This window comes from Miscanthus floridulus, chromosome 10 (assembly GCF_019320115.1).
Source record: "Miscanthus floridulus cultivar M001 chromosome 10, ASM1932011v1, whole genome shotgun sequence".
NCBI lineage: Eukaryota > Viridiplantae > Streptophyta > Magnoliopsida > Poales > Poaceae > Miscanthus > Miscanthus floridulus.
The window spans coordinates 126411692-126427119 of NC_089589.1; the positions used below are offsets into that span (position 1 = coordinate 126411692).

The 15428-nt window shown below is 43.3% G+C and overlaps 1 protein-coding gene across 1 annotated transcript in view; it reads left to right on the top strand.

Annotated features, from left to right (window-relative positions):
• The first annotated feature begins 4012 nt into the window (after positions 1-4012).
• The window catches only part of LOC136489557 (putative disease resistance protein RGA3), a 13495-nt gene continuing 2079 nt past the window's right edge, over positions 4013-15428 (top strand). Inside the window, exons 1-2 of the mRNA XM_066486153.1 lie at positions 4013-4167; positions 14760-15428. The exon at positions 14760-15428 is cut by the window's right edge and continues 2079 nt beyond it. Of these exons, the coding sequence (XP_066342250.1) occupies positions 14802-15428 (627 nt within the window). The 5' untranslated portion in view covers positions 4013-4167; positions 14760-14801. The remainder of the gene's footprint in view (positions 4168-14759) is intronic.

The following is a 15428-nucleotide window of genomic DNA, read 5'->3' on the forward strand; positions in this document are numbered from 1 at the left end:
CGCACCTTCGGATCGCCACCCTTGAGCCGTCACCGAACTTCACCATGTTGGTCATGTTACCGTTGAGTTCAGAGAAGGCTTCCTTGGAGCTCGTCATGTGGTTGCTGGCGTCGGAGTCCAGGTACCACCACTGCTCCTGTTCACCGCCCACACATCCGAGGTGGACTTGGGCGCACGGTTCATCGAGGTTGACAGCCTTTAGAACCTTGTCGTGCCCTTTCACTGCCATCACCTCTCTCTTCTCCTTGGCCTCAATGTCATGCAGTGCACAGAATGTCGCCAGCAGGAGAGTGGCCTCATCATGCTCACCAGCCTATGCTAAATGAGCCTCAGCCTCCTTCTCCTGCTTGCGATTTGGGCATTTCTTTACCCAATGACCCGTCTTCCCGCAGCGCCGACAGGCGTTGGGGTCAACCTTCTTCTTCTTCTTCTCCAAAGAAGCCTTTGCCACGGTGCTTGCCATCGCCACCGCGGGCTGGAGGAGGCTTCCCCGAACTTCTTCCGGGCAGCCCACTCCTCCTCTGTCAGCAGCAGCTTACTGCTGTCCGTCGTTGCTGTGGCCTGCTCCATGCGTTTGTCCACCGCCCGCAGATGTCCTATCACATCCTCAATGGTGAGGGTGAACAAGTTCAGCATCGTCTCTATGGAGAGAGCGATCTGGATGTACTTCACCGGCACGAAGTGGAGGTACTTAGAGACCGCCTCTTCTTCGTCGATGGTGACGCCGTGGCTCCTCAGCTTGCTCATGTGCGACTGCAAGCAGAGGGAGAAGTCCTCCACCGACTCACCATCCTTGAACTTGAGGGTGGCGTACTCATGCTTTAGCAGCTGGGCCGTCGCCTTCTTTACGCGATTGGAGCCGACGCGCATCGCTGCAATGACCTCCCACGCCTCCTTAGCATAGTTCTTTGCCCCCCAATGGCTCCCTGTACTCCGCTAGCACAGCAGCGAGGATAGCCTCCAATGCTGACATGTCGACTTCTTCGTTGTCGGTGCCCTTGTCAATGGCATTCCAGAGCCGTCGGGCTCTGAGCTTGACCTTCATGGTAACCACCCACATGCCATAGTTGGTGCGAGTCAGTGCCAGCCAACTGATGCCGCTGACCTCCCGCACCGTACGCACGACAACCTCCTATCATGGCTGGGCAGCTACAGTAGAGCCGCTGCTGTCGCCCATCTTCAAGCCGTCCATCATCGCCAGCGGTTAGTCCGGCGACGGTGCTTGTAATGCTCTGATACCACTTGTTGGTCCTGAGATCTTCGGCACAGGTGAGCCGACCGCTCACCGTCGTTGCCGACCACAGACACTACGGCTGGAGGTAGAAGAAGGGAGGGAGAACAGAGCGCACACACAGCACAAGCATCAACGTTGGTCGGAGCTCTACAGAGGAGATGGCAAAACTGAACTCGCTCACTTTACTGAGTTGCAGTGGGAAGCTATATATATAACTCTACCCATATAATCCTAGTACACAGACATGTCAGGCTGTCATGCTGCTACAGTGACTAGATGTGACAGCAGGGCTGACTTTGACGCTTGCCCCTGCTATGGCTACAGTGCGGTAGGGGACCCTTCACGTTCAGAGATGAAATAACAGTAGATTACTTTACAAGAAAGTCGATAACTTTCTACAAGTTCACACGGGACATGGTGTGAACACTCGGGTGCGTGCCCGCCAACACTCACGCTTGTATTAACACTAAGCTGAGCCGGCCGTCACATGCGCATTTCTCCTGCATGATGGGGCCACACTCAATGCTAACAACGGCACTGCTCCAATGGCAATATATTACCTCGGCGGTCGGTGCATCGTGTTGTCACTGCTGCCATGTAATTTTTTTTTTCATGCAACCTAACATCAGTATGAAGCTGGCCGGTATGAGTAGTAGGTATCGTGGAATCTCTAGGAAAAAGGCCCAAATGCTAACCTTAGGAATGCTACTGCCTGTATATACTTAACTAATGTCGATGGCAATAAGAAGGCAAAACCTAGGCTGGCGTCCTAGTTTACAGTTCTTAGGCAGCAAGTGCTCACTACTTTCGAAGGACCCCGTTGCTTACCGCCCCTCTGCTCAGCTCCTAGTATGCCGTGGGCTCTAGGAGGCTCCATGCTTGTTTCTTGTTGCCTCAAATCGAATTAGTTCATGTTTATCTACTCTAGTGTTGTTTGCTATTAAATTTTCGTGAGAGTGGGAGCATCTGGCTGTGGTTGGCGTGCACAGTCCAATTTAATTACTCTCTTTCCTATATTTTGACTGCTTTCAAAATTTGAAAGAAGCACACACAAAGCACAGGGTCTGGGGGGTCGTCGATGTCCAGCTGTGTTTGCTTCTTTCTCTTGGCTCTAGCACATGGACTTTGTCGACTTTTTATGTTAATTAAATCGCTGCACATGTCTAAGCTACCTGCCATTGGCAGCATGTTTTATTTTCATGTTCAGTTCGAGTTCCTACAAACAAAAATCAAACAGAGAAGCTGTCTTCATTTGGTTAACACTTGTAGTGTGTTAGGTTCGAGGAGTAACTTCATTCTAGATTAGGTGGCGTGTCATGAGTTTATTTGTCAAATTTGATCAAATACTCAAATAACTTCACTTCTCATACGAGTACTCATTATTAGTTTGTAATCAATGGGCTGATGAAGTGAGAAGTGAGAAGACGGCCGACTAGTTTATTTTTCAAACCAAACACTCTATTAAAGAAACCTGAATCCAATCCGTGGTTACGGTGACTGCTAGTTTCACATGTGCTTGTCGAATCTCGAGGTAAACAAATCACATGGGCAACTAACCATAGGCTTATCGATGCCATTAAACAGCCAATAGGCTGCTTAGTATTCTCAATAATCAAATACCATAGGTTCAGCGGTCTTTGCACACACTGCCTTTTAGTCTACGCCTTTCCACACATCTTATTTCCCACTCGTAAGAGGCATGTTGCCACAAGGTCTCTCTAGTTTCCATTTGCTCCTCCATTGCTGCAACCTTTCGTCGTGCACGATGCTCTTCCTAAGGTATGTTGTCATTTCTTGAAAAACCTTCGTGGCCTCTACTTAGTTAAGAAGGTAGTCTGATTTAGTTGGTTCCTGTTCTCATAGTATTGCCTGGTGATGCAGAGATAGCAGAAGCTTGAGGCTACATCCGTTTCTGTAGGACTACAGATTGAAGAGATCCTACTATCGGGACCACAACAATTTACATCGGGACAAATTGATCTCCATAAGAAGCAGTCTGATCAGTGGCTTTCCAGTTGTCCTGTGTTGACCGACGTTTTCTAGTTCTAATTGTGCTGAAAATTCTGATTCAGTGGTAATAATTCTTCTAGTTGGCTGTCCTAGTTGTAGGTATTGATCAACGAGGCTGTCACTGATCCTGCTAAACTGTTCTAGTTGTCACCACATTTTGCAGGACTTGCCGTAGCATCCCGTGATTGTCCTCCATTATTTATTCTATACATTGGTGTCTAAAGACCTTCCCTCAGTATTGAAGATCTTAAACGTACTCACCTGTTATGATCTGGAGGAACTGCTTCTGCAAGATGGTTACTACTAGTTCTTATATATTGTCACACTCATTTCCTTCATTGAAGATGATTCCTAGACTTGCATGTGCTGATCAAGCAGAGCTGGCACAGGTTTAATGCTCTGTGTGGCCATTTCTGTTGAGCGAGTTCAACTCTCACCAAAGTGATCCTGTGGGGAGCAAAAAAGGAAAAATAGCATCCACACATACTGATCTATTTGATGTGTACCATCTGATTAGTGGCTTATCAGTTGACCTGTAATCAGGTACTTACTGCTCCACCATCATAGCTTAAATACAGTAATACTCTTCTTGCTTTAACTTTCTGCTGAACTATTCTAGTTATGGGTACCATCTAGTAATTGCCAGTCATTGAACAACCTTTGTTTTGACAAGCAAGAGATTTGCCATTTAATTCTTTCTCGTTTTTGCAGGTTTAATTAGCTGTGATATCTGTGGTTCTCTGATGGTGATTGGCGGATAATTTCTTCTATCCACTTAAGAAATTGGTTTTTTCCAAAGGATTTACTTTTGATCTGCACGCATAGCATCGGTGCAGTACGCTGGATGGGTCGACAATCCAAACGAACTGTATATGCCAACAAGAGGATTACTATTGACTCTAGTTGGAAGATAGATTTCTAAGGTAAGAAATCCAACATGTACCTGCAATCTGACCATTATCATGTTTTACCAGATCGAAATGTGTAACTAATGGAAGTATTAGTAGAGGTTTTACGTGCAAGTGCAACATGCCAAGTACTTTTTGAAATTGATAACATCAAATCTAGAGTACCTTAACTTACAACACTTGAAATAGAAAGGGACAAGAATGAAGCTAAGACAGGGGTTTATACCTCAATATTGTACCTTACTACTCATTTTGTCAACCACCGCCGTCATGTACCTAGAGTGTAGGGCAATGCTACGGTCCCCTATTTACTTATTAGGAGGTAATATCTCAAATAAATTAGAGCCATTAATTTTTTAAGGATTTTTGAGTTAATTATCTAATTAATTAATATAAGAAAAGAAAATAAACATAATTAAATCCTCACGTCACAGAAGAGAGAATCAAGCGCATGGCGCCTTCCTTTTCCGTGCAGACGGACCCTTCCTTTTGGGTTCAACGTGAATAAGTTGCTATTTTAGTTCTATTTTTACTTTTTGCTAATATATACATGTATACGCTACACGTACAAAAAAAATTTGGACTGATGTTTGGATCCTTTCATTTGAAGAAATTGAAATCTACTTAATAAACTAGGCTATTTAGCTTGGAATTTGACATTCCACCACTTTTCAAAGTTCACATATAAGCCTTTCTCAAATTCATAAGGTGTGAGATGGAAATTGGTTCTATAGATTGCTATGTTATATTTCTACTTTGCAACTTATAATACGCTCTTCAACTCGCTCTCCTACGGTAGAAATGCAACACATAAGTATCTCTCTCGTATAGTCAACAATAATATACAAATATAATTCATATACAACCATGTTAGCTTAATTAATATGTGTCTAAATTATGATTCTTAAAATGAATTCAATTCAAGGATCCAAACGGGGCCTCCCTGTTCGCTTGAACTTATTAGCCATGGTACAGTATTTTTCTCTCACAACAAATCAACGAACAATACTTTTCAGCCTGGTTTTTCAGCGGTTACGTTAAAGTTGTACACCATTCATATTATATACTCAGTTAAAAAAATATGTTACATACTTGAATAATATCAACAATGTGAAGTTTTGTGTCCAACGTTAATAGCTGTCACATTATATATTGTCACACCCAATTTTAAGGATAAAATTGAATGTACTAAACTCATGTGTGCCCAGGGATCAGTCACACATATAAGTTGACAAATTATAAGAAGTATCATCACGGTGTATCTTACATCACGATTAATAACACCACATAGTCTTATACAACACAGCGGAAAATAAAAAGATAACTCTCTCGTGGAAGCTCCAACACAGGGACGGTCAACTGGTTGACCACAAGCCTAAAAGTCTTCAGAAAACTCCTCATACTCGTTGACATCTGTTACCCATCCGGGATTTTTATCCAAATATTAAAAGTAAACAAGCGTAAGTACTTCCGGTACTTAACAAGATAACATGGGGTTATGAAAGCTCAAAAACATTGGCTCTGGTTTACTGCAGTTAACATTTTTAGTAAGTCAGGATTTTATTATTAATTATTATCAAGTTATGCATAAGCCCTAATTAAACCCACATGATCAGATATCAGAATCAATTGTATCATATTATCATCATATAACATCATAAATGAGCAACAATAAATAACCAGTTATTCTGTGAGTTTTCTGGGCCACTGGTGACCGTGAGCACGACTGTTATAACAGTTTGTAACCCTCTGCAGAGGTTGTGCACATTCACCGCGAGTCGTGATTCCCATATGCCCGGGTTAATTACTCCCATATCATTGCCAAGGTGAGCGGGCAGGGTACACTATGAAGCCATTTCATAGGTTTATCTAACAAGTTAGGGCCGCTAGGTTTTCTCGGCAGGCAGATGTAGGAACCCCCTTTCCTATGGCACATATCCATCACGGCTATACACATAGGAACAGAGGCAGTCCTATACCCAACATGGCAAGCCCCTTTTGCGCTATAAAGGTAACCTCTAACAAGCTAGAAAAGGTCCTACTACTGAGCTAAAGTCAGAGCCATGTGACCCTCACGGTTGCACTGTCAGTCCCAGCTTTTGCCGACAGATAGGTCCTTATGGAGGGCCGAGAGCATCATAATCGAAAGTCATTTGCTCCTTCGCCCTATAATTTAGTTGTTTAAAAGTCAATTTTACCTTTTCGTTCCATAGAACCATTATTTCATTATGTAGATCATGTATAGTTACATTGAGCGCTAGCAAACAACTCATATGCATATAACCCATAGGAGAACAAGGAACAGCATAATCAAACACTAGGATGTCCTTACGGGTATCAAAATTAGACACATGCAAATGAGTAATTAATAAATGGTGAATAAGCATCAAGGTAGATCCCATGCTATACTTGCCTTGGTTAGCAAACTCCTGCTAGTCCTGCTGGTCGTCAAAGAACTCTTGGTCTCCAACGTTCTCCTCATCGTCTGAACGCGATCAACAAGGCAACATACAACATTCCAAAGGCATTCATGCAAATCAAACAATCCTATAGTTAGAACAGTACACCAGCAGTGTAGAAAACAAATTAAAATGTTTATGAAAAGATTCTATGTCTCGCTACGATCACGTCAACACGAAGTTCACGAAAAATGGAGCTAAAACGCGAAAGTTAAGATTTAAATGAGATTTCCTATAGCAATTTATTTAACTAAATCTAACCTCAAAATTTAAATGTTGCAAACAGGGTTAACAGTGGTATTAACATGTAGAGAACTTAATTGCGAACCTAACGAAATTTGAACGGGTCAAATCGGAGCTATAACGACGATTTTATAAGCAAAACAGTGCAATGGCATTTTTGTAAATACTGAAAACGTATTTTGGACTAAAACAATATATTTTACGTTTTCAAAAGGAGAAAGCGTACTCAGGAAATGTGTTTTGGACTGCGGGTTAGGATTTAGAAAAGCTCAGGGACTCCTTAGCAAAACTACCACGCGAAAGGGTATGGGATGATCTATGCCGTTGGATCAAGAACGATCGGCTCAGATTAGAAATGAGAGGGAGAGAGAGAGAGGGCAGCGGTCGGAACAGTGGCAGTCGCGGCGGCTCAGCCATGGCCGGCGACAAGGAACACGCCGGCGAGCGGGGAACTCAGCCTACGGGCCACGGTTTGCGCATCCGAGAGCACCGGGGGATAGCGGGGGTTCATGCGACCTGGGCCAGGCCGAGAAGGCGGCCGGAGGAGAGGGCCGAGGCGGCGGTCGCCATGGCCGGCGATGCGGAGCTCTCGGGTGTACACGGCTAGAGCCCTAGAGGCCCAGATTTGCGAAAGTAAATGCATGGGGAGAAGGAGGGGAAGGTGACGAAGCTCACCGCAGTGACAAACGCAGACGAAGGCGGCTCGGGGATGGAGTTTTCCGAGCTCAGCGGATCTCGGCGTTTCCGTGTGACAGTTGTAGCTTCCGTGGGCTTGAGCGAGTGCGAGAGGGAGCGGGGAAGGCAGCAGGGGGAGCGGGGACGGGATCGGGTCCGTTTTATAGAGGCCGGGCGTGGGGAGATGCTCCCATGACGCGCGACGTGGGCGCGGAGCTGTCACACCCAATTTTAAGGATAAAATTGAATGCACAAAACTCGTGTGTGCCCAGGAATCAATCACACACACAAGCTGACAAATTACAAATAGTATCATCACGGTGTCACATACATCAGAGTTATAATAAAACTTAGTCTTATACATCACAGCGGAATTAATAAAAAGATAATAAAACTCTCGTGGCCGTCATCACAGGGAAGGTCAACTGGTTGACCACAAGCCTAATAATCCTCCGGGAAATTCTCATACCCATTGTCATCTGTTACCCATCCGGGATTTTTATCCAAGTAAAGAAAATAAACAAGTGTAAGTACGTTCCGTACTTAGCAAGCTAACACGGGGTTATGAAGCTCAAAAAGGATAGACTCTAGTTTACTGCAGTTAGCATTTTTAATAGGTCAAACTTTTATTCTCAAGTATTATCAAGTTATGCTTAAGCTCCCATTTTATTCCCATAAGAACAAATATCAGGGTCAGGTGTACCATATATCATCGTTGAACAACTTTAAATGATCATCATCAATTAACTAGATATTCTGTGAGTTTTCCGGGCCGCTCGTAACCGTGAGCACGGCTGTTATAATAGTTTGTTACCCTCTGCAGAGGTGGTGCACATTCACCGCGAGTCATAATCCCCATATGCCTGGGTTAATTACTCCCATGTCACTACCAAGGTGAGCGGGCAGGGTACACTATGAAGCCATTTCATAGGTTTCCCTAACAAGTTAGGGCCGCTTGGTTTCCTTGGCAGGCAGATGTAGGGACCCCCCCTTTCCTATGGCACAAATCCATCGCGGCTATACTCATAGGAACAGAGGCAGCCCTATACCCAAAGTGGCAAGCCCCATTTGCGCCAAAAAGGTAACCTCTAACCAGCTAGGAAAGGTCCTATTACTGAGCTAAAGTTAGAGCCATGTGACTCTCCCGGTTGCACTGTCAGTCCCAGCTTTTGCCGACAGATAAGTCCTTATGGAGGGACGGGAGCAATATGAACAAAGGTCATTTGCACTTTCGCCCTATGGAACAGTTGTTATAAATCATGTCACTCATTTTGTTCCATAGTACCATTCATCAACATGTATGTCAAGTTCAGTTAGAGCACTAGCAATCTACCCATATGCATTTAACCCATAGGAGACAAGGAACAGGATAAACAATCACTAGGATGTCCTTACGGGTATCAAAATTAGACACATGCAAATGAGTAATTGATTAAAGTGAAATAGAACATCAAGGAAGGCCCATGTTATACTTGCCTTGGTTCACAAACTCGTGCTGGTCCTGCTGGTCGTCGAAGAGTTCTTGGTCTCGAACGTTTTCCTCACCGTCGTGGTGAAAACCGGAGTGGAGGCGGCTCGGTGACGGAATTTCGTGCGGAGGCGGACGGCGGTCTTCGGTGCTTCGCCGTGCGTCGGTTGCGGGCTTCTGAGTCGAGAGCAGGAGAGAAAACGGCACGGGGGAAAGCAGTAGGGGGCGCACGGGGGCTCGGCTCCTATTTATCGAGGCCGAGGAGCGGGGGGGGGGCGGTGCTCCCACGACGCCAGGAGCGTGGGCGGCGGTTGCTCGCGCGGGCGGTTGCCGAGCCGCGCGGAGGAAGGGGATGGCGCCGACACATGGGGCCAGGCGGTCAGTGGCTGCGGGCGCTAGGAAGGCTCGGCGGCGGTTGCTGGCGGCTGTGCTGGGCCAGCGGCGGTGTTGGGCTGGCGGCTGGCGCTGGGCCGAGCGAGGCGTGCAAGGAGGGAGGCGAAGGCGGGCTGGGGAAGTTGGACCAGCAGGCCAAGCCAGGCCAGCGGGTAAAAAATAGCCAGCAGGCCGAAATGAAGAAAACAGGGGGAGAAAATGAATTTCTTTTCTTTTCTTTTCTTTTTCCAAATAAACTTTCCAAACTCATTTTCAAGTTGAATTTGAATTCATTTGAACTTTGAATCAAGACCAATCATCATAAAAATAAATATGCAGCGGCATGTATGCATCAACATGTTTCTATCTTTATATTTACTTTTAATTTCATAAAAAATATTATTTCCTAAATTTGAAATGCACATATAATTACATAAATAAATCAAATTTAACTATTTAAAAATAATGCAAATTTTAGGGTGTTACAATTCTACCCCCCTTAAGATGAATCTCATCCTCGAGATTCGGAAGACGTCGGCTAGGAGATAGAGATACTTTGTCTATATATTCTTCTTTACTTCATCGCGTAGTTCCATCTCTGCTCGAACTTGGAATACAATTCTTGATCCTTGGTGTCACCCGAACCTTCTTAGCACAACTCCCCATTGCTAAGGGCATCGGTCATGACTTTTGCTTCTCCAAGTGATAGCACTTTTCCAAGCCATAATCAATTTTCATTCCAACGAGGATATCACCAACTCAAGACCAACTTAGTGAAGATGTCATGTAGATTCTTGATCCAAACTAACTTAAAAGCTTCTCCAGTAGCTCTACCAAAATCTTAATGATCTTGGATAAACCTTCGTTGAACCTTTAACCAACCTCATTGAGACTCTGGGTTTCTCTCACATCTTTGGGTACCACCACGCTTCCACTGCGCAAACAAGAATGTAGGACACTTCGGCTTGCAAATTCTTCCACTTGGCTACCCCCCTTAAGAAAAGATAAACTAGGGGACACCAAAGTATAGCTTACATCTACTTCTTTTAGATAAGCTATCTAGTATCGAGATGTTCTGACATTCCAACGATACAATTTTGTATGGGCAAGAAACCTTCCACAACTTCCTTATAGAACACTTTTCCAAATTCTGCAGTTAACTTGGTCGAAAACAGTACACAACAGGAACTACTCTAGATTCCAAACAGCACTGATGCATCGCCTTGTGATTTTCGTATCTCCATAACCAAAATAGCTATCAAGGTGATTCTTTCGCTCAGAGAAAGATATTGAAGTCTACTATTGTCCAGAATTTTCCCATGATTTTTGGTTGTCCAAAAATAGAGATATAAGCTGAAGAGTGCAGATTGCTCCGAAAAGACAGGATAGTGAAAACAGAAGAAAACCAAAACTCGACTATTTATTTCATTAATCCTTATGCCTTAGGCCTATAACTAAATGAAATTGTGGGAACACCCAACAAGATCATTGCAATCATTACAAAGATTCAAAACAATCATAAGCATAATGATAATTCAACAATCAATAGAGATGCACAACTCAATCATTGACACAACTTGCGATACTATCGTTTTTATTATGCTAGGGGTAACAATCTGAAGACTCGTCTTAGGATTACGCAAGAAGGTGGTAAGGAGAAGTTCTAAAAGCATGTCAAATCAAAGAGTGAAGACGAGAGCAAAGACTTCAAAATAAGCATCGAGGTAGAGATGAATAGCAAGGATATAGTAGAGAGGGAAAATATCAAGGTCTATAGAACAAGGATTCTATAGCAATTCCAAATCCTAAAAGATGGTCAAATTCTAACTAGGCTTGCGTCCTACAGTCAACACGGCTCTGATACCAATTTGTCACACCCAATTTTAAGGATAAAATTGAATGCACAAAACTCGTGTGTGCCCAGGAATCAATCACACACACAAGCTGACAAATTACAAATAGTATCATCACGGTGTCACATACATCAGAGTTATAATAAAACTTAGTCTTATATATCACAGCGGAATTAATAAAAAGATAATAAAACTCTCGTGGCCGTCATCACAGGGAAGGTCAACTGGTTGACCACAAGCCTAATAATCCTCCGGGAAATCCTCATACCCGTTGTCATCTGTTACCCATCCGAGATTTTTATTCAAGTAAAGAAAATAAACAAGTGTAAGTACATTCCGTACTTAGCAAGCTCACGTGGGGTTATGAAGCTCAAAAAGGATAGACTCTGGTTTACTGCAGTTAGCATTTTTAATAGGTCAAACTTTTATTCTCAAGTATTATCAAGTTATGCTTAAGCTCCCATTTTATTCCCGTAAGAACAAATATCAGGGTCAGGTGTACCATATATCATCGTTGAACAACTTTAAATGATCATCATCAATTAACCAGATATTCTGTGAGTTTTCCGGGCCGCTCGTAACCGTGAGCACGACTGTTATAACAGTTTGTTACCCTCTGCAGAGGTGGTGCACATTCACCGCGAGTCGTAATCCCCATATTCCCGGGTTAATTACTCCCATGTCACTACCAAGGTGAGCGTGCAGGGTACACTATAAAGCCATTTCATAGGTTTCCCTAACAAGTTAGGGCCGCTTGGTTTCCTTGGCAGGCAGATGTAGGGACCCCCCTTTCCTATGGCACAAATCCATCGCGGCTATACTCATAGGAACAGAGGCAGCCCTATACCCAAAGTGGCAAGCCCCATTTGCGCCAAAAAGGTAACCTCTAACCAGCTAGAAAAGGTCCTATTACTGAGCTAAAGTCAGAGCCATGTGACTCTCCCGGTTGCACTATCAGTCCCAGCTTTTGCCGACAGATAAGTCCTTATGGAGGGACGGGAGCAATATGAACAAAGGTCATTTGCACTTTCGCCCTATGGAACAGTTGTTATAAATCATGTCACTCATTTTGTTCCATAGTATCATTCATCAACATGTATGTCAAGTTCAGTTAGAGCACTAGCAATCTACCCATATGCATTTAACCCATAGGAGACAAGGAACAGGATAAACAATCACTAGGATGTCCTTACGGGTATCAAAATTAGACACATGCAAATGAGTAATTGATTAAAGTGAAATAGGACATCAAGGAAGGCCCATGTTATACTTGCCTTGGTTCACAAACTCGTGCTGGTCCTGCTGGTCGTCGAAGAGTTCTTGGTCTCCAACGTTTTCCTCACCGTCGCGGTGAAAACCGGAGCGGAGGCGGCTCGGTGACGGAATTTCGCGCGGAGGCGGACGGCGGTCTTCGGTGCTTCGCCGTGCGTCGGTTGCGGGCTTCCGAGTCGAGAGCAGGAGAGAAAACGGCGCGGGGGAAAGCAGTAGGGGGCGCACGGGGGCTCGGCTCCTATTTATCGAGGCCGAGGAGCGGGGGGGGGGGCGGTGCTCCCACGACGCCAGGAGCGTGGGCGGCGGTTGCTCGGGCGCTCGCGCGGGCGGTTGCCGAGCCGCGCGGAGGAAGGGGATGGCGCCGACACATGGGGCCGGGCGGTCAGCGGCTGCGGGCGCTAGGAAGGCTCGGCGGCGATTGCTGGCGGCTGTGCTGGGCCAGCGGCGGTGTTGGGCTGGCGGCATGAGTGCATCAACATGAGTGCATCAACATGTATATATTCTTATGATGGATTTTATTTTCACAAAAAATATTATTTTCCTATATTTGAATGCACACATAATTACGTAATCAAATCAAATTTAACTATTTTAAAAGAGTGCAATTTTTAGGGTGTTACATATATTGAGCATGTAACGTGAAGTTTTACGTATACACGTAAATTTCATGTACGTTGGACACGTCTTTTGGCATGTACACGTTGTAGTATGTCTTGTGGACATGTACGTACGACAGGGTTACTTGCATAAACAAATAGGTAGTTTATATATGCTACCTAAATTATGTCATATCCAAAGTTACAAAAATAAAAAGATTTATCACATTCAATAGATCTTGTATGCATCAAAGATCTAAAAATGATCTTTACATCTAGAACTTTCCTTATTTTATCATATTTTCCAAAACTAAAAATTAACTAAATATTTATTTGACCTATGACCTCTTAGAAACTAATAGATGATTCTAGCCGTCTGATCTAATGAAGGGCTTACAGTCATATTTGGAGGCATCATAGTAAATCTCCTTAGTGTATTATTAGTTTCTAATCCATATGGCATGGCATTATGCGTGATTTACTGACTGTAGACAAAAGATGTTTATTCCTGTATATATCATGTCAACCACCACCGTCATGTACCTAGTGTATTATTAGTTTCTAATCCATATGGAATGGCATTATGCATGATTTATTGACGGTAGAGAAATGATGTTTATTCCTATATAACTTAATAACAAGGTGCACGAAAATTCTGGATGTGAGTTCACTATACTCATATAAAACCTATTGTACTTGGGCTTTGCTCCGACACTCCCAAATGACTACTAGGAAGTGATATGTAAAATATATATTTATTTTAATTTTTTATTTTGTAAAATAGGATAAATAAGGTAATTTTTAGATATATAAAAATCTTTTTTCTACATCTAATTGATGCATGTGTAATCTATTAGATATGGTAAATCTTTTTATTTTGGAACTTTGGATTGATCTATTTTAATTAGCATGTTAGTCTTTTGATGATGCATGTAACGCTCCGTGTTAGGTACCGTCGTCATGTTAGCTCACGATTTTTTGATGCAACATATCCCTCCTGTGTTAACTTGCATATTCAAATGTATGTAAGATGTATATGCATGTTAAGATTAGGTGTATGATGCATGTATAACATGTATACGCATGTAACATACATCTCCTGTGTATTGTGTTAGCTAGCGTTAAGATGTATATGCGAGTTAAGCTTAGGCGTATTATGCATGTATAATATGTATACGCATATAATAACATGTAACGTGCACACGAACTAAGAAATGAATGACCGCTTGCTTCTTGTACTCCCGTGATTACAGGATTTGAAAAATCTTTTTTGTTATATTAATTAATTTATTTATTTTATTAAATAATAAAAAATCAACAGTTCAGACTGATTTTAGCTATTACCTCCTATTAGGTAATGCGAGTACCGTAGCATTGCCCTACAAATCAGTAGTGGTCAGGGGCGGATCCAGCAGTGGGGCGGGGGGGGGGGGGGGGCTCAAGCCCCCCTACCCAAACCGAAGCAGTGCAAATTACTGTAGAGCCCCTATGAATTTTTAGGCAAAGTTCTATAGTGTAGGGGGGCTGAGACTTAAGATCGAGCAGCAGTGTTGTTCAGTCCCCCCTAAAATATTTCCCGGATCCGCTGCTGGTAGTGGTATATGTTAAATTTAATGAATGTTATCACATTTGGAGACCAAGTTAACATGTCTTCTCATTCATTGCCCAGCCTCCAACTCTTTATGTGGATCTCCCTAACCATCTTGGTCTGATGGCAACCATACTTGAATCTTTTGTCGGATCATGCGCGAAGAAGTTGCAAGATATTGTTACAGAGGAGGCCATACTAATTTTAGGTGTTAAAGAAGAGCTCATAGAGCTGAAGAGAAGAATGGAGCAAATACGGTACTTTCTTAATGATGCAGAGAAAAGGAGCATAAAAGAATCTGCTGTTAACAATTGGCTTGGTCTGCTAAGAGATGCTATGTATGATGCTGATGATATCATTGACTTGGCCAAATCCAAAGGAAGCAAGCTATTGCCGGACCATTCTTCATTAGTATCAAGCAGTTCAAATACATGCAGTGGCCTTTCTCTTTCCTCTTGCTTTTTGAATATCCAGACATGTCATGAGATTGCAGTTAAGATTAAAAACTTAAACAAAAGAATTGATAATATTTCAAAGGATCAAGTATTTACTTCACTCAAGAGTACACAATCAACTGCAACAGTTTCTGTACCAAAACAGAGAAGAAGTTCCAGCCTTGTTGAGCCAAACCTTGTTGGTAAGGAGGTCTTACGTGCTTGCAGAAAAGTAGTAGATTTGGTGCTTGCACATAAGGAAAAAAGGTCTTATAAGCTTGCTATCGTTGGAACAGGAGGAGTTGGTAAGACAACA